Genomic DNA, 25,681 nt, shown 5'->3' with positions numbered 1-25,681 from the left:
TGAGACAAATTTATATACTCCGATAAAAACTTTTCTTGGAATTTTTCTGATTTTCTGTATAACATATTTTTTAGAATAGTTCTAAGATTTTTTAATGTAAACTTTAGAATATTTAAAAATACACATATATGAAAAATTCGGAGAAAAATATGGATTTCGCAATATTTCTAAAGTGTTCCAATTTATATAAAAATTCTAAAAAAAATTTCAGATAACTAATAAAATTATTGTTTAAATCGATGTCGAATGACGTTGATTCTATTAATCATTACATGCGAAAATCATTTTACTTTTCTTTCATGTAATAAATAATAAAAATGAACGATGAAAAACTAGAAATGCAATTAGTTAATTTTCTTTTTGCATCATTGCATTGTCGAATCGATGTCGAATCGATATCGATTCGATTTTTAAACAAATTTTTCTAGAATATAAGATTATTACATATACATTCCAGAAATATTAAAAAATGTATGAAACTTCCGTTATACTCTTTACATACGCAATTTTTGTTTACTCGAAAATGTTATAATTTCGACGTAAGTTTCGAATCGATCTTAACGATGTCTAAACGATATTGTTTTGAGGAACTATTTCTGACTGGGCATAGTCGATTATTGCAAGAAATATCATTACAGCTTCAGTAGTCGAGTTGGCTAAGACACCCGTACCGAAGATTCGGGAGGTCCCAAATTTGAGAACCCTGGCTGAGGTGATATTTTTTGCAATAAATTTTTTACAGTTTTTCAGGGAGTAAAGGGTTAATATTAATTTCAATTTTAATAGTACGTGATATTACTTAATTTTGTTCAATGTAGAGCTGTGTTATGACTGAAAAAACAATTTGGCGCGCAGTTTATTGAATTTGAGGAAGGTATATAAAATCATAAATAAAAATTAGCATGAAGATCTAGTTGCGACCGTAGAAGGCATTCAAGTTGTGTTGTTTTAATAACGTCAAATATCTTTCTACTTTAAAAGTTGTAAGGTTTCAAAAGATCTATTTATTGATCTTGTCAGTTTGACCTTGGATGGTGTCGCCAAGGTCACATCAAAATCACATTAATTTTTTTAAATGGGACAGTCTATTTTTGATTCCAGAATCTAATAGCTGATGTCAAGAGCTTCCCAAAACACTATAAACAAGTTTATTTTTTTAAGTACTTTCCGAATTGTGAGGCTTGAAAGTTACAGTTTACTGTAACTTTCAAGCGTCATAACTCAGAAAGTACTTAACAAAAATTAACTTATTTATATTGTTTTGAAAAGCTCTCGAAATTGACTACAAAAGAATGCAATAAAAAATTAGAATATTAGGGAAGTACCGATACCCTTTAATTTGGGAACTACCGATACTCTAACATTATATCTTTTATTGCATTTTCTATAAGGAGGATAATTAATCCTAAATAGAATTAATTATTATATTTGTGTAAATTAATTATAGAAATGTATAGAAATTATTTTTATATTTTACAAATATGTGTTTATAGATATTCTCCAAATGAGGAACAATATCAATGGATCGCCTATGTATTGCTATGGAAACTTATAAACAGCAAGTCGTCTAGCGTCGATTGTGATATACAGTGCAATATTCAAGCACAGTTCGACTGCATACAAATGAAAAGTGCAATAGAGCTGTGTGGCAATATACCAGACTGTTTATACAAGGTATTTTTCTTAAATGCAAAACTAATTTGATTTTTCTTGCAATATGTTAAATACACAAATTTAAGGAACATATTTTTATATCGTCCCAATTTGAAATTTAAAAAGGTTTTCTAGTTTAAGAAAAATGAAATAACATTATGTGATCGTTATTCATGTATATTTTTTAATAAAGAAGCTTTTGACATTGTCATCTTCAAAATAATGACTAAAACTTAGGTAATAAAAATAATAACTTATTATTTAAAAATTTTTCTTTAAAATAAAGAAAAAATTTATAATTAATATATAATTAATTAATTTAAAATTATAATGTATATAGTTATATATAATTATATATAATTATGCATGATTTTTATATACATATAATTATATACAATATTATATTATCGTACATAATTATGTACGATTGTGTACGATTATATACATATAATGACTACATAAAATTATGTGCAATCATTATACATGAAAAATTTTTTACTGACGATGAGATAAGACTGATTTTAATTCAATCCTGTGTTACGAATTAAAATAGATTTATGACATGCGAATTTTGTTTTGATTGAAACAAATAATACAAAATTAGGAAATAATGAGCTCAAGAACTACGCAGGATGTCAGACGCAAATAAATAAATCACAGCATAAATCCAATGTCAAGCAAACATTTTGACCTTTAATGATGGTTTTCTTTAGTAGAGATTTACAAGTCTATAAAACAACAAATTGATCGCACTAATTAAGATGTACATCTTCTTTCAACGTCTTAATATAATAAGACGTAATCGCGGTTTTGCACAATCTCTATTTATTCGGTAACTTGTTTTTATTTTTTATTTTTGATCTTTATTTATTTATTTCGATAAATTCATATCTTAATTAATGCGATCAATTTGTTGTTTTATAGACTTGTAAATCTGTACTGAAGAAGACCGTCATTAAAGGTTGAAACGTTTGCTTGACATTGAATTTATGCTGTGATTTATTTATTTGCGTCTGACATCCTGTGTGGCTCTTGAGCTCATTAATTCCTAATTTTAATTTATTTATAAGAGCCTTGACCTTTGTTTTATTTTGTTTGAAACAAATAATACCTTCTTTCAAACCCATATTATGGACAAAAACATTTAAAACTCGAATCCTTTTTTTATTGAAATAGCCATTTTAATTCTATTCAATTAAAATGGAGTGTGTGCCCGCAAAAACTTCTTTTGAATTGAAAAAATGTAAATTCCATAGTTTCAATCCTACTTTGTAGATTAAAATGGATTCAAAATATTTTTAAACTTTAATTGGATTGAAATAAATTCAAAAAATCAAAAATTTGGATTTGGCAATAACTACACGAATCTATTTCTATCTATTTCAATCTACTTCTGTTTGCTCATATCGATATATTAAGGAAATTCAAATGAAAACGAATTACTTATAATGTATTAAGTATAATATTTAATCTTTGATGATTAATAACTTTTTAACGACTCAGAAAATTGAATTAAAAGTTTCAATCTATTTTAATTTATTTGAGTTCGCGCTTTAAAATCTTGGAGTATTGTAGGATTTGAATGGACTCAAGTGGATTGAAATACGAATTGCGCTACTCATCATTTTAAATTCGGATGGATTCATATCTTTATTATATTATTTTTTTATTCAAATGAATTGAAATAAGCTATTCATCATGTTGAATTTGAATATATTTATATCTATATTATATTATTTTTGGATTTAGATGGATTCGAAAAATCTGAAGCGCAAATTCAAAAATGTCGAAATAAATTTATTTCTAATATTTTTGATTCATTTTCTGAGATGTGACGAGCGACGGCTAAAATGTTCTAAAAGTCTCTTAGGTGTCATAATATGTATATGTCAAGAAATTAAGATTATCGCTTCCCGTATAGTAAATATTTATCAAAAGATTGGATACCCTAGCAAATAAAAATAAATTCTGATAAATTAAAAATTGCAACTTATTTTAATTTATCCGAGTTTGCGCTTTAGAGTTCTAGAGTATTTTTGGATTTAAATGGACTCAAATAAATTGAAATACGAAATGAACTATTCATTATGTTGAATTCGGATGTTATCATATCTATGTTATATTATATTGAATTTAAATGGACTCGAAAAATGTAAAGGACGAATTTGAAAATGAATTCATTACTATCCGTTTATTTCAATTTATTTTTGTTTGTTGGATAACTTCTTTAAGTAATAAATCAACTCAAATGTGTAAAGCTTTAATTTCAAGAAAATTATCAAAAAAAATAATGCGAAATTTTAAAAAGATATTCTAAACAAGACTTTATAGTTTTTTTATAGTATTAATTGAGGTTTTTTTCAAAATACTCTTTATTTCTCCCATAACTTTGTTGGCTTATTTCAAAGCTCTTTATTCAAAATCTCTTAAATCTTAAATTGGGCTTAAATCTAAATTAGTTAGCATAATTTATATTTTGCAACATTGTATTATTTTCATTTCTAAAAATAAAAATATTATTTTCCAGGAATTGTTAGAATTTTTTCAGGGAACTAGCACGGAATCTAGTGCAAAATATACTTCAAGTATTATATTTCAGCGGATCCTTACACTTCTAAAGGATAACATATTTATTGATACAGAAATCGTATGCTGGATTATAAACAAATTATCTGTGGTTTTAAATGAACACGATATTATTAGTTATCTACAGAATATTTATTTTTCTACTCTGAAGTTGTGTCTAGACCGCATTCCAGCTGGGAGAAGCTGGTACTCAAACTACGCAACAAATAATTCGCCTTCTGAAATTGATTCAGCTATTTGTGACAATTTTTTACGAACGGCTCTACAACTTTTGTCAAAAATAAATATAGATGCGAATGCGGAAATTGAATTTCTAAAGACAGTTTGTCCTACTCTTTCGAAATCGCATTATATTAAGGATATTGAACTTGCATTATACTCGAGGAAAAATGAGAAACTGTTATATGAATGGGTTTCGCTTTGGGATAAGACACACGCGTGTTTTGAAAGCGCCACTAGTTTACTCATGGCATATAAAATAAGTGAAGGTATATTTAAATTAACAGAAGACTCTGAAATTTTTCTATGTAAATGGGAGTTACTTAAAAGAACAAGTGTGAGAAAGTCACATTGGTTGAATGATATTTTGGTAAGTTTCAAACTTTAAACTTTCTTTTATTTAGATAGCATAAAACATTTATCATAAATATTTATAAATATTCTGGAAATTATAAAAAAAAAATGTGTTTTAAAAAAGTAAAAAAAAAGTTAAAATCGTAAAACGAGCTAAATAAGATTGTAATAAAATATAATTTTTAACGATAAAGTAATTTTAATTTTGCTTAATTATTCAATATACTATACATTTGAATTTACTTACAATAAGATGTAACTAAATAATTTGAATATTTTAATTATTTAATTAATCATGTTTTAATCGAATTTAATTAATCATGTTTAAACCGAATATATCTTTTGCTTGGTAAATATTTTATGTATATAATACAGTAAAAACCAATCTTAACTTCTTGAAATTGATCGACCATTTCTATCACTAGAAATTTAGCTGTTAGTTACATGATAGCGACATCTCATTTACATTTCAAACTATTTAAGACGTCGCTACGATGACCTACGACGAGTTAGCACGTCACAATGATGTATTTATTTTGTTTTATGCAGGCAGGGTACATATTTATTACTATCGGAATTTGTGTATGTTACAGGACATATGTTACATTTTAACAACAAAAGGAAAATACAGCGAAGTCGAATTACTATTATCATGCGACTTATTAAAGAGATTATATCCAGTGTTATTATTTAAAGCACTAAGCGAATGTCCGCAAGAAATATTTAACACCAGTGAAAGCTACAACAATGGTATTGCTATCTGCGAATCTATCGATTTCCTCTTGGAGAAATGTTATCTTGATCTATGCAACGATTATGACTTAAATGGATTATACACGCTCTTAAAAAACCACATTAGAATTGTAGTATATATTTTACAGTGGAAGAAGAGACACTTAACAAATGTGAAATTAGATACCAAAGAATCTAAAAATTTGCAGTTTGATGCAATCGAACAGATAGCATCTGTGAAACAAATTTTGTCCCTTTTGCAAAAACACAATGTACTTTTTGTCTTGAAATTCACGACAAATATTCACGATCAAGATCACGGCGACATTCAAGATCTACTGGAAGAGACCACTCCGACTCAATCCGCAAGTTTTCAAGCGTATTGCTGCACAATAAGCGCCTTGAAAGCTATTTTTTTATGTGAATCTTATAATACGGAATACAGACAGATTACTAAATATTTTACTAGAATGGTATCACACTTGTCATCTTTGTTCCCACTATCATTAAGGATAGAGACGATAGAGAGCATTTTTTCCTTATTATTTTTACGTTATGATGATCTCAACGTTACGAATCCCAATTCTAAAGATAACGACTGCAATACTCATAGTTCAATGGAATATGAGAGATCGGGCTTCATAGCTAATAATTACGCTGTGAGAGATATGCTGTATTATTTATGGAAGAGTACTTCGATTACAAAAGAGGAGATTGATGAATTATATGAAGTGCCTGAATGCGAAGAGACGCAACGACTTCGCGAAAACGTGTCCACTCTTACGTTGGCATTAACGGACACTCGTTGGAGACTGAAATTTTATTTGGGACCTCATTTCGTTGAAGATGTTGGTGCTCCGTCGGACGAGTTTGACAATTCCTCCGTTATAAATAAATTGGAATTTTCAGTCTTTCAAAAACCAAGCATCAACCGAGCAATTTTGCATCGCAAGGGAGACACGTTTTTTTATAAGGGAGACAACACCTCGGACGAGACTAAAGTTAAATCTGACAGCAGCTCGGAGTCCAGTTTGTTGGGCGGTAGTAAACGCAGAAAACACTCCAGGCACACCGCGGCAGCATCAGATTATAATTCAACGAGAAACAGACTGTCTTTGATCAGTTTAATGTTGGCTTCGAGGGAAAGTCTGATCTTGCACTGTTTGTGGAAGGGCGATTTTCAGAAAGCACGAGAAGTAATTGAGGTAATCACTTTATGTAAATAATGCAAACCATTTTTTCCAAAAAGTATGAACTTTTAATTGAAATAAGATCTTAACGTGTATAATATAATTAAATAAAGAGAAAGGCTAAGAAACGGTCATAGCAAGAATCTTAATCTTTTCGATAGAACATTTATGTTTTGTTTTTTCAAAAACTCATATCTGCCAAAAGTAAAGATAGCAACTTCTTTCTGGGCTCATTCTAAAGCTGAAAGGATTTCTCACAAAAAATCTACACTCTTGTAAGTTTGAATTAAGCTTATTAATAATAATATGATAAATTATGCATATTAGCATCAATATTATTAAATTATCAATTGTGATATTACTTTTCTGATGCAACTTAAAAATTGTATTTGATTAGAAAAAAGTATATAAAATCACATAAGAAATATTAAGCACTGAGATTCTGGTATGACTGTTCCTTTAACCTTTCCATCAGTTAATTGTAAACTTCTAATTTGTGTAATAATTTTTTATATTTTCTTTTTCTGTAGAAATTAAAATGAGATTTATTTTACATTGAAGAAACATTTTGATAGTTGAAATGCTTGCACAAACAAGTAACATCAAATTAAAATTGGATATAATTATAACATTAAATATAATTATAATTAATTGAATGTGAGCATGTTTACTATTCATAAATATAAACATTCACTTGTACGTCCAGGAAAATATTTTTACTACTTCTATCAAAAGCGACTACTAGTCAATAAAATTTGACTAATAAATAAGTCAATAAACATCTGAATTTAATTTGTTCTGAATTATACTCTGCGAAAAAATGTTAACTTGATTAAATTTTTTAATTAAATTTTAATTAAATTTCTTCAGTTTGAATATTTATACATTTAACATTTTGCAGATTACCCTATTTTTCACTGTTGCATCTATTTTTATTAACGTAAATCATCTTTAATTGTCTTTAATCTCGGTTTAACTTAGCCTTTATCTTTTTCTAGTTTAAAAATTAGAAAAAGATACAGAATAAGTTAAGTCAAGATCAAAGTTAATCTACATTGATGAAAATAGACATTAGTCAGACTTCGTGGGTCATGGATAAACGGTGTTGTTTTTCAAAGGGTTTGTTTTCTAAAAAGCTCTGATACATTCAACATTTAGAAATACGATTGTAAAATTGTATAATCAAAAACGTTTTTTGTTTTATTTTTTTTGTTACATGTCCGAATTTGAGATAGATTCGAGAAAATGGGTAAAATCGTTGGGGTCAATATGAGTTAATACACGGAGGGTTAACTTAAATGTATAAACATTAACATAAACTAAGTTAAGTATATACAAACAAAAAAATTAGAATAGAGAAATATTCGACTGATAATGTGACAACACAAATTAAACAAGAACGCCTTTAACGGTTATAGCTAGATCTTAGTGTTTATATTTATTTGGGTGATCCAGCTACAATCGTTGAAGGCGATTCTTGTTTAAAAAAATTAAGTTAAGTATAAATATAAAAAATAAAAATATGTATGAACTAAAGGTCATAGAATTTTATGTATTTTGATAGTTGATATGTTTATATTTTTTAAATATTTAAACTAAATACTTCAACTGAAAAAATTTAATTGAATTAAGTCAAGTTAAAATAGCTTTTTCTTCACAAAGAGAAGGTTGTAAGTAGAAATGGTCTTTTTTAAATGTGATTTATTTCAAAAGATAGTTTTTCATCCCTATTTTAAAATTCCAAATTTTAACTTCAAGTACCCCTTAGTTTTTTTTTCAAGAATTAATAGCAAAGAAATTTTTATGTTATTGGATCAATGAACTATTTGAAAGGATAATAGATTTTAGGAAAAGGTAAAAAAAGTTAAGTTATTATAATATAATAATAGGATTAAAACTTTTAATATATATAAATGTAATTTATTAAATGTACAAATAAATAATCTACTATTTTTTTAAATTCAATATTATCGAAACATACCGATATAGTTTAATCACGAAAGTAATCTCTATTATTTTTCAATACTTTTCTTCATGTTTTAGGCAAATGATGAATTCCAGCTCAATAAAAGTTTGGTCTTGTGATGAATTCACCAAACTACTTTTTTACTTTGACTTTTATAAATTTTTTATTAGAAAGCGTGTTGCATCGAACAAAACATATATATATATAAGGGCGCTATATTCAACGAGAATATGTCAAGGTGAAGCATCTCATTCAAATGTATCTAATGTATAACTGACGATGAGATAAGAAAAGGTCGTCTCCCAATCAAATTGCTGCATGACAATTTTTGGCCTTGTATGACAAAATTGAACAAAGACACACTATTGCAACTTGATTGAAATATTTTATCATATTCGATATATTCATTGGATATAGATCCATGGATTATTATTTATTTTGTTTGGTGTAGTATACTTTGTTTAACAAAAAAATTTTAGAAACATTGAAAAAGTAAAAAGACGTGAATTATTTACACAAAATTACTAAATTTTTTTATCAATCTGGAATCCATAACTTGCCTGAATCATAATGGAAAATATTGAAAAATAACAAAAATTACGTTCAGCACTGAATTAAAATTTAGTAGGTATTGACAATAAATACTGAATTTTATAAAAAAATAGCGGATTATTTATTTATACATTTAATAATTCTAATATATTAATGCGAATTTGAAATTCTCGAATATTAATTAACGCTACTGTTTGAAATGAAGAAAATGCATTACATAATCTGAACTGTATTTATTGGTTCTGGAACACTGCGGTACTTATTTTTTTTTTTCTTTTCTCCCTGAGATTTATTTTTTCATCAAGTAATTAATCGATCCAATGATTTCAAAAGTTTTATTTATTGTTAATTTTTGAAAAAATTCAGAAGTGTTCGAAGTTTTGGGCTAGGAATTCTTAATATAGACACAAATAACTATCTTTTACAACAAAGCATATTTTAAAATCACATTTCTATTTCCTACCATGGTATGTATAAACCCGTTAGCAGATAAAACGCAAATGCATTAACATTCATATATTTCTTATTGCAGTTTCAAGAGTCTTGTAGGCATCGTATTCATATTTAGTAGCTCCATATCTAATAGGTTCCTCTTTCTTCACATCTTTCTTCTTTTTGAAATCCTTCATGAAAACGCCAGGTGGATTCATTGTATAATATTGTTTAACAAGTATAATCCTTTTTCGCGGAAAGCAAAATTTACAACGGAAACAACAGCAACACCATCCTAAAATTAATGTTAGGTAAAATTTAATTAATTTATCTATTAATTTTTATGACTAAAAATTAGTTATTGATTATAATGAACGATTAAAATTTTTAGTGCATTGAAATAATTTAAATAAAATAATTAAATTTTTTATTAAAAATGCGTTGATTAAAATAAATTGCGATAATTCGATTGATTGAAAATACTGTTGAATAAAAATTTATTGTTAATTATTAATCGTTTATTTTAGTCTAATTTACAGCATTGATTGATAGCTGAAGAGCACTAATTAATATATTAAATAAAATAATTTATTGACTGAATATTTTGATTTAACTATTTTTTCTATTATAGTTTTAAAAAAACCGCTTTTTTCAAATCGCCGGAAAAAAACCGGAAAAATTCCCGGTTTTTTTTCGGAAAAATTGCTTTTTTGCAAAAAATTGCTGCTTTTACTATATAAATGACACGTTACTTAATTGTTAATGTCTTTCATCACATTAATATGATCTTGGAAGTTTATGTAATCTTATTTTTTTGTTAAAATTTTTATTTCTTCTTCTATTTTTATTGTAGAACATAGTCTAAATTTCCAGTAGTAACATAATAGAGTTTAAATGTATAACTGCACTTTGTACATATTCTCTGCACAAGCGGTTATTGTGAAGATATATACATATAAAATGAACTCAGCATTAGCTTTAGACATGTGAATCATAATTTTTCCAATTACCATAAGAAATTTTACCATAAGAGATTTTACCATAAGAGATTACAAAAGATGGCTTACCGACTGCTCGCACAAGCTCATAGAGCCAACGTTCTTTCTCTTATGCTGTCTGAGAAAAACTTAAAGACAGAGACTAACATTAATCTAATTTTGTATGGACTATTCTGTAGTTATTTCTCATTAACACAGATTTCTAACTTTAGTTCTCTATATTCCAGGTTAATGAACTCCTGAAGTGTAGTCTCGTTTTATAGTTTATTTTTTCCTACATATTTTGTTATAAATGTAATTACTTTAAATTTAAATTATTTTCTCGACCTGCTATTATCTTATAAACATTAAATTTAGACTACAGACTTTTAATTTTTATAATACAAGCTTAAAAACTTTAATTAGTATGAAAGTAATAAGACGGAAAATTGAGCTATCTCACGAAGTATGGCAAACTACGGATTCGAAAATAAGTATGGTGAACTAAAGTTAAAAAATCATGTCGTAAAACTGATACTTTTTGAATTTTTCTATCCTTGGGAAAAAAACCGAAAAAATCCGCGGAAAAATTGAAAAAAAAAAACGGTTTTTTTCCCGAGCTTTTAAAACTATATTTTCTATATAACAAAAACATTAAGGTCATAATCATTTTGTTTCGTAAAAATTGTAAATATAATTTTTTAAATAATTAAAATTAATAATTAATGATTATTTTTTCAATTAAAAGATATTAAGTTATTTCAATAATTGATTAAATCAATCGTGATTATGCTTACCATTAATTTTTAGTTGATTGCTTTAAGCGAAAACTTAATTATACAAAATTTTTTATAATTTAATAATTACAATAATTAGAAGGACTTTCGAAAATTAAATAAATTGATAAAGAGCTAATGAGAGTCAGGACACTGATGTTGGTGCATGTAATTCTGAGTTTATTTTAATTTAATTTAAAAAGTTTGAACGTTTTGACCCCGTTTCGGGTTATCCTCAGCGAAAAATAGAAAACAGTCGTAAACAGAAAGTCTCCACTTCACGTAGTGTTGTCGTTGGAAAGTCACAATTGGGTGGTCATCCGAGTGAAATTGAAAATTCTAAAGGGTGATGACCAACCACCAAATATACATTACAAGGATTAATAATCTGCGATGTTTTTTTGTACTTACAATGTGAAGCAAGGAACGGATACATGGTACAAGCGCAAGAATAAATTCGTAAATAGATACACAATTAACATTGTCAGTGACACTGTGAAATAAAACTCTCTTAGAAACGTTGTACAAATACTTCTCGTCTGTGTCACAGTCAGAGCAATACTGCTTTCCGTTAGTAAGCAATGCCGGCGATGGGATCAAACGGTTGAAAATAAATATACAAATAATGAGTCACAGAATTGAAATCTTTTAAGGATACAAGTGTAGGTATGGTGTAAATATTCCGTGTCGGATTGTCTATTTAGTCCATTGTTTTGGCTCTTAATATGTAGCATTTCAGAAATCAGGCGTTTTCCCCAGAAAGGTTCTTTATCTAAAATTAGAACATTGTCTCAATTGAAATAGTCACTATTTATCCTGTGCTCCGTAATAACCGGTTCGGTATTCGTACTTTATCTTACGTGCTTCTTGTGTTCTTTATCTTATGTGGATTTATGGTACTAATTAAACTCCATATGTGTGTGTCTTCGCCTGAAATGCTACATATTAAGTGCCAAAACAATGGGCTAAATAGACAATCCGACACGAAATATTTACACTAGGCCTACATTTGTATCCTCGAAAGACTTTAATTTTGTGACTCATTATTTGAATATTTATTTTTAATCGTTTGATCCCATCGCCGGCATTGCTTACTAACGGAAAGCAATATTGCTCTGACTGTGACACAAACGAGAAGTATTTGTACAATGCTTCTAAGAGAGTTTTATTTCACAGTGTCACTGACAATGTTAATTATGTATCTATTTATGAATTTATTCTTGCGTTTGTACCCTGTATCCGTTCCTTGCTTCATGTTGTAAGTACAAAAAACATTGCAGATTGTTAATCCTTGTATTGTATATTTGGTGGTTGGTCATCAACTTTTAGAATTTTCAATTTCACTCGGATAACCACCCGATTGTGACTTTCCAACAACAACGACTACGCTATGTGAAGTGGAGGCCTTCTGTTTACGACCTATTTTTTATTGAGAATAACCCGAAACAGGATCGAAACGTTCAAACTTTTTAAATTATATTAAAATAAACTCAGAATTATGTGCATCAACATCAACGTCCTGACTTTTATTAGCCCTTTATCAATTTGTTTTTATAATTTATTAATTGATTATATTAATCATAATTATGTACTTTTTAAATTTATAGTCAATTATTTTAGTTGACAAATTAATCGATTAATGTCCAACAGTGCAATATAGTGTGTAATTTTCAATATGAAATCTCTATATATTATTTTTTTCTTCAGAAAAGATGTAATGCAAGAATAGCTAAAATTACCTCGTTGACACCAGCAGAGAATCGCCAAGCAAATATAAATGAAGATCCATATTCGTAAAACCAACCACGTCCTCGAAAGAACTACTTTCGCAGTTGTTATATCCTTCATGCGCTGATAATCGTACAAAAGGCACTCTATCGCTTTAATTCCAATTTGGCTGAGTTCCTCCTTCGTACAGTTCTCGGGTTGTTTTAAATTCATTATTCTTTTCAACACTTTTTTCGGTGTGTTATTCGATTCTTCCGTCTCGGTGTAATTTAACACCTTCCCTTCCTTTATGTCATATTCCAATTGATGTTCGTATTCCATTTTGAATCTCTCGTAATCGTATGATTCATTGTAAGAGCTTTCGTTATCTATTGGAGAAGTAACGCCTTTTTCCAAGATTAAAATCTGATCCAAAGTATCTTTTATATCTTTATTCATAGTTTCTTTGTATTCGTACAAATCATATTGCGTCCGCTGAGTTTTCATAAAGTATTCCGTCGTTTCTGTCTTGTCAGTTGTGACATTTCTATTTTTCATCACTTGGGAAAAATCTGTCTTCTTGTTCATTGTTGTCTCGTAATGATTCTCTTTGCGTTTTACTCTAATGCTTTTTACACTTTTGACTGTTTGTTTGATATTAGAAGAATATTCCTTTTATTTCTTCTCTCTATTTATTAGTCTGATATAATTTTATAGGTCTATTATGATTTATACCTGTGGCTACGTTTGCTCTATTCTTTCTGTAATTTTGTAGTCTTGCAGAAGTCTGCATGCTTTTCTTGTTCTTATTAGTATGATTAATTGATGATACAGCAATTATCTGTTTTGCCGTTTTAGGGAAATACTGATTCAAAAATATACACAGAAAAAATCAATATTAATAAAAAATGAATATCAAATTAAAATAAATGTATTTTATTTAGTAATTATTGTTTCATATGCGAGCATGAAATATTTTTGTTTATATATAAAAAGCAAAGGTACAAGATAAAAGATAAAGATATAAAGAGCAATATTGGTTTACTATTTTTATATCGCTTTTTTTAAGAAGTTAAAAGAACAATATGATAGCTATAAACCTAAAATTTGATCTGTGTGTGTCAAACAGAAAGTGTTAAATAGAAATCTATATTTAATTAATATTTATAATATTTTTATAATATTTTTATAGAAATAGGCTCATAGAAACCTCGTGATTCTTATTTAGAATTGACATGTCATTTTTCCTAATCTTTGCGATCTCAAATTTTAACATATTGATAATTTATCTTAATGTCTCCTTTGGATTTAATATGTTCTAATTATAATATCAATTTGACATCAAGAACAACTAACGCAACTATATTTGACTACCTCTACGACTTTTACTGGTTTTCGTCTACTAACGAAGAATATACATTAAGATATTTATAACTTTTATCAACACAATTGTTATCATTTAACTTCTTTCAATATTCGACATTTATCTATATTAATTTTACAATTTTCTTATGGACATAAAGAACTATTTATTATTTATTACATTTATTTATGTGCGTGTTATTCTTATTTTAGATATTGGCTCTATGTTTCGATTTTTTGGTTTATTTGCGTAATAAATAAGAGATGTCGCACCAATATCAGTTTGTTTCAAAGATGCTGTTATATTATCAAATTAGTTTTTGTTTATGTCACTTATTTATTGCTGAAGAAGGATCTGTATAGCTCGAAACCGACGGACACGTTAAAAGTAATTATTCTTAATTTAATAAATATTTCTATATATATCGGTTTCTTGTTTATATAGAAAGTCACTATTGTTAATTTGGCTTGAATTTATTAAATACATACATATATTAATTTGAAATAATTTTGTTGTTTCCTCGTTATTAGGCCTTATTGATTCCAGATTATTGTTGAATTATATATATATATATATAAAGAAAATATTCGACTTTTTATCTTTTAATAAGACATTTACCTTATCCAAATTATGCTTAAAACCAGCAACAAATTTATCTTTTTCTTCCAAATTAAACATTTCTTTTGTGTGTGGTTGCAAGGAGAGTAATATATCCGAATACTGTTTTTTGCTCTCGGCATTATGTTCGTTGTAATACTTCACGTGAGAATGCAACGGTTCGTATCTGCTCTCATCTTCCGCAAGAGGTTTTAAATCCGCAAGATCCACTGATTGAATCATTTCATTTTCGCTTTCCTCATCGTAATTTACGTCGTCCAACGCAATTTCAAAGACTCTTGTATCCCTTGTATTAATCTATAACGAATAATTATTTTTATGCGTTAATTATTAACAATTAATGACTAAATATTAATTACTAATTAAATAATGAATAAGTGATTAAATAATGCGTTATTTCAATTGTTATAGTAATAAATAAATGCATTTATTCATTTAAATTATTTTATTTAGTAAGATATAATTTGAATTATAGAATATAAGCAGTTTGTGTCAAATACTCAACTGTCTGAGAAATTGCTTGCAAGATATGAATCTGAATTAACAGAAACATAGCCGCTTTTTGACTTAACATTTTTATAAGCTTTTTCTAATATTATTTAGAAATATATTTTACTCCTCAGATGTTCCACATGGAAAACACACAATTAGATGGCGAGATTCGATTTTCGGAGGCGCTCTACAAATTTAAACGGAATATATGTAAGCATGTTCATATCTTAGATGCAGCAAATTCCTCTAAAGAAGGCTCAACAACTTCCACACTAGAGGTAAATATATATATTTTTTTTAATCTTATCGTTAAATCTTACCATTATTGTGCAAGTAACTAGTTAAAATTTAAATTTAAATAATAATGTTAAAAAGTTATCAATTTTTAAATTAACTTATTGTCAGTTAACTTCAAATAACTTTTAACATGAGTAGTTTTTAAAACACATATTATTAACTTTTTTATGTTAAAAATTTATCTGTGTAGAATAAGAGAAAAAATACATTCTGATGTTTAAAACATTTCTCTTATTTTTATTATTAAAATAAATTTTTTTTATTGTTTCATGTAAATTTAATTTAGAAAAGAAATATTAAATCTATTTAACGATATATTGTAATTATTATTTTAAATAATTTAATTTTTTAAAATAATATTCTCTAATTTAACAAAAGTAATTCACGATTTCTAGAAAAGATATAGACATTTCTTCACATCTTTTTTTATTTTATAAATTTAATTAATATATAAAATATTAAATTTATATTATCTATATTGTAATTGTTTTATTATTTAGAATAATCAAATTTTTAAAAATTGTTACGTTTTAATTAGTAAATAATGCTTTTAAAAATTAACTAAAATTAATTTTAATTTAAATGACGCTATTTTAACTTTAATACAATTTTTAATTAAATTAGTTTTTTTGGTTTCTACAACTTTTAACGTAACTAAATTAATTTTATAAGCCATTAACTTTTATTTTATTTTATTTATAAAAAAATATTTACTTACCCAATTTAGCCTGGAATAAGAATCTTAATTTAAATAATATAAGTATCAGATGTTACAATATGTTTGCAGACCATAAAATTTGCTGCGCAAGAAGGCGTACAGTCCTCTAAATACATCAATCAACTCGAAACATTTCTGGCGTCTCAACAAACACATTTACGAATGTTGGACACGAAATTTTTACATAGCAACGAGATATTAACTTTTAGTGTGTTGGATTTAAGTTTGACTATAAGCCAAACATATCAAATCTCAAGTAACTTGTGCGACGTAGCGATGAAGTATCTTAAACTCTGCGAAACATTTGACAGCACAGCACACGCAAATTTTTTTTTAAGGATTTATCAATTGTTTTATGAGAATAGAAATGATTCTTCTGTGGCTGCTATACTATGTGACGCCAGAATTCCGTTGCATGTAAAAGAATGGAAAGAGAACGATGCCGTTTGGCATGATTTCGAGGATAATTATGACACATTACACAACTTTGAAAGAACAGGGATTACAGATGCGCAATCTTGCAACAATAATTATGTTACAGGATTAAAAACAATAGAAAGAATATCTAATATTTTTAATAGCGAAAAATATCTTCGCAGCATCTACTCTTATTTGCGGCTTATATCCACTATTATTCCAGGTATTAATAAATTCTTTTGTTTGTTTATCTTAATTCTCACAGGGTTAAATAAGAACTTATTAAATATTTTTAAAAATTAAATAATAAAGTTAAAAGTTAATAACTGTTAACTTTATGTAATTAATTTTACAATATAAACGAAGTGCTTTAATCATATAAGCTAGATCTTAGTGCTGTATTATATTTATTGTATGATTTTATAAACCTTTTCAAGTTTACTAAACTGCGGGCCAAATAAATTTTTCGATCATGAAACAATTCTAAATTAAACAAAAATTAGTAATATCACGTTATGGTTAAATTGAAAATTAATTTAACATAACTGATGCTAACCAGCAACCTGAATGTGAGAACCCTTTTCCCCTAAAAAACTGTAAAGAATTTGTTACGAAAAATAACACTTCAGCCAAAGGTCGAAACTGAGAACTTCTGATTTTCTGGTGCTGGTATTTTAACCAATTCGACCTTTGTGGTAATATTCTTCACAACAACAAAGAAAAATTTTTACTAAGAAGCGTATGTGAATGAAGCATCAGCATTAAGATCTATTAGCACTAAGATCTAGCCATGACTTAATGATGATTTTAAAAATAAGGTTTTTTGTTTAATATTCGTAGTTGTGTTTTCACATATGGATCGATGTTTTCTATATTTAATTAATTTTAAATGAACTGATTTTTAACTTTAAATTATTTTTAAAACAAATTTTAATTTATTAAAAGCTTTTTTTCATAAGTTAAAAATTAATAATAGAGGAGAAGAGGTATTATGGCTACTGTCGACAATATGGCTACCCCTATTATTTCCGTTATTAGATGACGTATTCTAACAATTGCTTATGGAGTTATTTGTTTAATAGCTCGTCGTTTTGTAGTGATGCTAATATACCAATACATAATGACTGACAATTGTTATAAGGCATTTTTACTTTTGAGCACTTCTAAATTTTTTCAAGGTACATTTTGAACCTTTACATACACTTCCTCATTATTCTTAAACTTGAGTGTATTATCACACGAAGGTACATACTATACACTCGAATGTTTTTTTTGTTATTTAACTTTTTATTCGGCCGTATACATTTCAAGTTATACAAAGTTAAAACAGTAACATGGAATTTTGTTAATATGGTTTTTTTAAGCGAAATTTTTATATTGAAATATTTCTTTGATAAGTTGATTATCATTCTAAAGAGCGTGTTTAAAAACATTAGAGACATCATTTTGTGCTTGTTGTTTAATGTTAAACAGGGATACAATGTTATTTTTAATGAAATTTCTAATGATACTTCTAAAGCTTCTGAACGCAGGAAAATTCTAAATAATGGAAAATTAAAAATATATAATTTTGCAACAAGTTACTGTGTTTTTTTTTTAATTAAACCAATTTTTTATAATTATTTTTATGGATAGCCATATTACAACCACTTTTTTATCTTCCATCCATTATGGAGTAGATTTTTATAAATTACGTTCTAAATAATAAATATTTCATTACATTGAGTCTAGAATCTGTCAATCATCACTCTGACGAATGTAATCGTTCAAGTTTCAATAGAAAATATTAATTATAAGCAAAGTTATTTAATAGAATGAAAGTGGGTGCTATATTACTCTTTTCTCCTCTATAAAAGAAAAAAGCACACTCTTACATAAAAACAACATTTAAAAATTTCCATGTATTGAGTGAGTGCAAAAATTCGTACTCAATTTCTCAGCAAAACTTAAATAATAATTTAATGTATAAAATTTTTTTACTAATTAATGACTCCGCATAGAATCTGTGTACGGTTAATTGCAACAGAATTGAATCGGATGTACAAAACAATATTCTTAATACTCCAATCTGTCAACAGTCTGCTATAATATTCGTGCATTGTACACGCAAATAAACTGTTTGCAGATACATACTTGCTACAAAAATCGAGCTATCTTGAAGTAGATTCTTCCGATAACTGCAGTCTGGAAACAGTCTTTTAAGTATAAGATTCTTTCAGCAGAATTTGCCTGCATAATCTTTTGGGAGATTTGAGTAAAATGAGGTAGCAGATCATAATATTTTGCTGGCGGTATCTATTAAAGTCTGCTGCAAGAATTACAGCAGTTTTGCGGGAGATTGTTACTACAGGATGTAATCACCGCGCCGTTTTCTACAATCTTTTTTCAATGTTCTGATATGCATATGAATATCTCGATTATAAAAAAACTTCGGTTTTACGTTTAAGAGAGAAGTTTGGTTTCTAAACACGAATTTTTTCGCATTTAAATCGTTTTGCAATGATCGAAACAAGGTAATTCGATGCAGGGTCAAAAGAATACGATGGATGTGATATTTCTGGTCAGATGGTGGAAGTGAATGGAAACAAAAATGAAATTTTTATTTCCTTCCAATCTACTACACGTTTCCACAAAATCAGTTGTAGATAAAAGTAAAATATTAATTTCTTCTACTTTTGATCGAGAAATGTGATTTTTTCCAAATATTTTAGTTCATTCGTATCCTATATCATTTCTTTCTACTTCCAATCTACGTCTACTAAAATTTATTTTCGAATAGAAAGTATAGGTAATATGTAAAAAGAAACAATTGTGTAGTGTTCAGGAGAAAATATTTCTGTCAAAGTGTTAAAAGAAATAAATGGAAGAAGGAAAAAACAGTTGAAAAAAGTCGAATTAGATGTTGTATGTATTACACGAAAATAAATTTTAGCGGAAGTAGGTCGAAAATGGACGAAAATAGTGTAGTTGTACACACATAATAATCAATGACGCTACAACTTTTCTAATGACATCTATTGGAATCAGACACTTTTGCACTCACCCACTATAAATAATTGTTATTATTTCATACAAATTGAATTTACAAATAAAATATTAAATTTGATAATCCATGTCGTAATTGTTTTGTTATCTAGAGCAATCTAATTTTAAAATTTGGTATAAATACAGTTTTTTCAAAATTAACTTTTAATTTAAATTAATTTAATTTTAATGCAACTTTTAATTGAATTTTTTATTCGTGCAACTTTTAACGTAACTAAATTAATTGTATAAGCCATTAATTTTTATTTAATTTGATTTTAAAAATTAAATTAATTTACCCAATGCTGCATTTATTCATTAACCTGATTATATTAATATGTTACTATTTTGTTTCTAGACGATACTAACGTACAGACAGTGTCCGATTTATTGAAGACGTCGCTACATCATTATTTTGGATATCAGATGTTCGATTTGAATACAGAGCCAGATAAGCTCGAAGAAGTTGCTTCTAGTTTGCAAGTGAATTTAATATACAGCATTCTTGTAAACGCGTGTCCAAGTATTTCCTGTTATAATATACGAAACTGCAGTAGCATCAAGGACTCTGAATGCATTATACTGAATCAAAATCAAGATGAATCGGTACAAATTCATAAAATATGCAACTTTTATTCTTAATTTTGGTGAAATTTTTTCTTAGAATTCTTAATGTGCACTAATTTTTTAGATTTTATATAATTTTTAGATCTTTTTTCAAAATTTTTATATAATTTTACAACTATTTAGAACATTTTTTAGATTTTAGATTTTTTTATATGGACTAAAATATTTCAGCTAAGAAAAATTTTACATCTTTATTAGAATTCTTTATATTTATGAATTCTGAAATATTCTAACATTTTATAAATTCTAAAGGAAAAGTATAACTGAAAAAATTCATGGTATTTTTGTAGAAAATCTTTATGAATTTAAAATTTAAATATTTTCAAAAATGTTATATCTATCAAATATCAAATTTATATAGAAATTCTGAAGAATTATAGATTGTATATATTCCGTATAACTTTATAACGTTTTGAAATTTTTTCTTTTTTGTACGAATTGGAATATTTTTAAAAAGTTGTTAAAAACGTTTTTGTTTATATTTATATCTATAAATTTTAAAATATTCTAAGATTTTTTATTCTATAATTTCCACAGAAAACTTCTCGCTCAGTAATTTAAGATTTTTTTGTTAGAAATTTTTATAAATTTTAACTGAAGAAAACTCAAAAATAGAAGATATTATGAGAACTTTTTTTACTAAAATATAATAAAAAGCTGTTTTTGATTTTAGATTACACAAGTTTTTTTCCTTACTATTTTGTAAGCTGTTTTTTTGGTAAATATTTTTTTTAGAATTTTTTATGTAATTTTTGAGAATTTCTATGTAAATTTTACAATTTTTATATAACTTTATATTTTTTACAAAATTTATCAAATTTTTATATAAATTAAAATATACTTTATAAACCTCCCAGTAAACGGAAATGGATTGAAAATTTGTAATACATTATAATTCATTTGAATACATTTCGGATTAAAATACAACAATTAAGTCATTTTAATTTTATGTCATGGATTAAAATCAGGGTTCCGGACCGGACCGAAACCGATAACCGAATCATAACTGTTATTTCAGACGGATTGAAACCGAAATCGAAATATTGTGCAGACTAATGGACTGGAATTGTAACCGGACCGAAAACATTTTTACAGTAAAAAGTACTGTTTTTTGGTCCAATTTTTGATTCGGTTTTTTTTAATGTTATTAAATATCACTATATAATTAATTATGAAAATTGCGAAAAAAAGTATGACCAGAATTGTATGTACAAATCAATGATCAGTTACGCAAGTGAGCGTTGAAAGGCTATTCTCAGGATTAAAATTTGTGTTATCCTCGATAAGAATAAATATCAATGAATCCTGGAGGATCAATTACTGGTCAGAGCTAATCGAATTTCTATAAAGTTTTTTGTAATCTTACATTCATATTTTTAACGCTTTGTATATACGTAGTTGATTTTAAAAAGAAATTTTTTCTCCAATTTCTAAACATAAAATAAATACAAACAATGAGATCTTTATAATAGTAAAACTAAAATTTTTAAAGCTTTAAAAATTATATTTTAATTTTTTCGGTTCTTTTATAGCATTAAAAAAGTTTAAAAATCTTAATTGAATTTTTAAAACCGTAGATATCTAGTTCCAGGTTCCTAATTAAATAACGATATTACAGAGTATCCACGGAGGGTTACTTTTTTATTTCTTTGCTTTTATTATAATTTGCGTAAGATTGCTATTTTATAGAAAACTATTTAAAAAAACGACCACTGACAACGCTGCAAGTTGCTGAGATAAAACAGCAAAAAAAAAACATGATCTTGAAAGATCTCAAACCTTCCATTCTAATAATTTATAAATTTTTTATTATTTGTATAACAACTTTTAATAAACATAAATTTTTTATAATACGCAATTTATACTTGTATTATTATTTTTATATATTATAAATTTTACAATAGATTATTACCAGAACCATAACCGAAAAAAAAAACGAAATCCACAATTATGGTTACAAGTCCTTTATTATCGATAAAAAAAACCAGAATCTAAACTGAAACCAAAAATTGGGTATAAATTTGGTCCATAACCATAACCGGACCGAAATTTTATTTCGGTCCGGGTTTCCGATTAAAATGGATTCGATGACTTACGAAAACCTCTTTAGATTAAAAAAATAAAAATCATTTCATTTCAATCCCATTTTATGAATTATATGGCTCACATAACTTTTTTGGATTGAAAAAAATAGAATCCCATAATTTCAATTTTACTTCATGGATTAAAATAGTTTCAAAGAATTTTTAAACTTTAATTGGATAAAAATGGATTTATGTGATCATTCCCAAATCTAAATTCTTGATTTTTTGAATCCATTTCTATCCATTTTAAATATTTTAAATCCATTTCTGTTTGTTGAACTTGCAGATGTGATGTATATGCTCTTGTGAGACAAGCTGTACGATAATTGTAAACTATTTCCAAAATTTGATAAAATTTTTTTATTATGTGACTGAAGGATTATCTCAAAATATTTTTTCAAAAATTTATAAATTTAAAATCTGAAAAATTTTCAAAAATATTATAAGACATTACAAAAATTTTTTTCACCAGGAAACGATCCAGCAAACACTAAATATAACATAGATGCAATGCTATATAATATGTACCCTATTTACTGAAAAAAAACTCTACACGTCGGACGAAAACTCGTCCATTTCGCGCAGACTTCGTCCACAAAACAGTTGGGAAATCCCTTTCTACACTCGCTAAAGCTCGTATAGACTCGTAATGTTAGAGCGGGTGATATCAAAACATATTGTTGTGAATATTGTTTCAGAAAATAATATCAAACGGTTTGGTTCAATATTTTTGAAAGAAGTGTGTAATTTAAAAATATTGTCACGATTTTGATTTAATTAAAATGTAAAGATTGTTTTACCTGCTTAATTTTCCTGGCTTGGACCCAAATATGCTGTATTTATGTAGTACTGGGTAGCGCGCTACACCTTTGCCACTATGTTGGCCATTTGTGCGACCTTGAAGTTTTTTCTCAGTGAATAGGATATAGATGTAACACATATATATGTTATAATGTTATATTTATTACATCATGTTATATTTGATGTTTGCTGGGAATATGTAGTACAATGCTAGGAATATTATCTTTACAGAATATAAAAAATGTCATGATTAAAGGACCAAATCAATGTGTCTCGGAAATATTGACAGAGCTGCTACAGGTTCTGCGGAATGTCGGTTCGGGACGGTTTCATCTGGATAACTTATATTTGAGAAGCATTTCCGATCATGCAGATGTACGAATGATTTTAAGTAAGACGTCAAACCTTGCTAATCTTGATCTCGGCGAATTATCCGTGGGAGATGAAACGCTGACGTTTTTTCTAAATGTTTGGAACATTATGTTTCTTCACACAAATCTGGATGTGTGGTCCAAGAATCCACCGCTCGAAAGTTTAAGGCATGCGATTTCCTTGACATCGATTGGCTACATGATCGGTGATCTGGGCCTGGTGAGCCTCTCCGCACTTCGATCGAAGTTATTGGGCAGTCTCGCAAACGATCTTAAACTGTTCACGCGAGTGGAAGAACTCAACGAATTAGCGTGGCAGGATTTGGATCTCATGCAGAATCCGAAAATTATCTTTGCTATGGCCAACGAGTTTTATGGCACGCCTGAAATTCGTGTAAGTTAACGTTTTTCCATTAAAATTCCACGTATCCATTTAAAATTAAAATTCTAAATTGGTTATTGAAAATCCAATGTAGTGGTATACAGTGCGATGCCGATTCTGTCAAGTCGGTAGGCTGGAACCTGATAAAATCGGTGTCCAATCGCGCGATGTTGAAGCGACGCGCTGAGTACCGTAGTTGAGTTTCAGCGGCTCTTTCTTTAAATACTTACGAAATTATTTATCACTATATAACTAATGTTATAAATATTTGTATTATTTAAAAAGGTTTATAGCGATTTTCATAGGTCCGCGGTTTCTTTTTGTTCGGCTCCATGTTTATTTATTTGCTATTATGTATTTTGATACCAACCGTCGCGGAATTCTCATCAATACGTTCGCATGTTTTTACATGTATGTACAGACACCATGTCCGACTCGGCCTTTGCGAGCCCCTTCCATGTGCTTACCGGCCGCTGAAAGAAGAAAACTTGACAAAACCGGACTTGATAGAATTGGCATCGAAATAATTCTATTTTTAAAAACTTATTTTAAATAATTAAAATAACAAAATAAAATAAATGAAAAATAATCTAAAGGTAAAAAAAATGAATAAAAGTATGAATGTTAAAGTAGTTAAATCTTTATATTACAAATTAATATGCTGTACAATAAATAGTGGTACTAGTTTCAATTTAATTGCAGTCTTTAATCGCGTATATTGAATTATATGGTTAAATTAAAACATTTGTTTAAAGTCGATCAGTATATCAAACGTAATAATACAAAAATATTTGTACGTAAGGCGTGAAGATTAACAATATAAAGCAATAACATGCTAGTGAAACAATAACGAAAATAGAGGTAAAATGTTAAATGATGTAAGACTGATGTAATTAAAACAATGGATCTATGTTAAATATCTGCATAGTCTTTTAATTAATCTTTTGAGTGGATATTTACGTCTCTATGATTTTTATTTCGAAGTTCGAATATGCACTTTAGCTATATTTTTATTTCCACTGTTTTATATTGCATTTCTAGTGTTACTTATTGTTGGGCTTATTACTTATATAATTGTTTGTATTTATAATTATAGTTTATTTATGTGATAGTTTATAATTATCTTTAACTTTTTTGGAAAAACTCAACTTTCAACAAACCATGAAAAATTGCCATGGAGATGTAATCGAGCATCACTAGCAAAGTTGGCATAATGTAACAATGTGACAATGTGTTTTATAATTTGCAATCTTTGCTTTATCTGCACGTTAACTCTTAAACACGTAAGTGGGTCTGAGAGACTCCATATGAAGTTTCGAATGCTTGCTGTGTGAAGACGGAAT

The 25,681-nt window shown here is 27.4% G+C and overlaps 2 protein-coding genes across 6 annotated transcripts in view; one reads left to right on the top strand and one right to left on the bottom strand.

Annotated features, from left to right (window-relative positions):
- The window catches only part of LOC105198485, a 62,878-nt gene that overhangs the window by 16,533 nt on the left and 20,664 nt on the right, over positions 1-25,681 (top strand). For 4 of the 5 annotated variants that reach the window (XM_039459132.1, XM_026139775.2, XM_039459134.1 and 1 more), the window contains 7 exons: positions 1,494-1,674; positions 4,181-4,828; positions 5,406-6,749; positions 15,749-15,895; positions 16,702-17,272; positions 20,432-20,679; positions 23,817-24,350. In XM_039459132.1, coding sequence (XP_039315066.1) covers positions 1,494-1,674; positions 4,181-4,828; positions 5,406-6,749; positions 15,749-15,895; positions 16,702-17,272; positions 20,432-20,679; positions 23,817-24,350 — 3,673 coding nt within the window. The remainder of the gene's footprint in view (positions 1-1,493; positions 1,675-4,180; positions 4,829-5,405; positions 6,750-15,748; positions 15,896-16,701; positions 17,273-20,431; positions 20,680-23,816; positions 24,351-25,681) is intronic. The other variant, XM_039459135.1, reaches the window with a different exon arrangement.
- LOC105198483 lies at positions 9,574-15,261 on the bottom strand. The gene is made up of 3 exons (XM_011165198.3): positions 15,126-15,261; positions 13,177-14,009; positions 9,574-9,979 (listed from the first exon to the last, which is right to left on the bottom strand). The coding sequence occupies exons 2-3, from the start codon at positions 13,730-13,732 to the stop codon at positions 9,765-9,767; spliced, it is 771 nt and encodes a 256-aa protein (XP_011163500.1). The 5' UTR covers positions 13,733-14,009; positions 15,126-15,261; the 3' UTR covers positions 9,574-9,764.

This window comes from Solenopsis invicta, chromosome 16, assembly GCF_016802725.1.
Source record: "Solenopsis invicta isolate M01_SB chromosome 16, UNIL_Sinv_3.0, whole genome shotgun sequence".
NCBI lineage: Eukaryota > Metazoa > Arthropoda > Insecta > Hymenoptera > Formicidae > Solenopsis > Solenopsis invicta.
The sequence above is the reverse complement of the archived record's forward strand: the minus strand, read 5'-3'. Positions and strand labels throughout refer to the sequence as shown.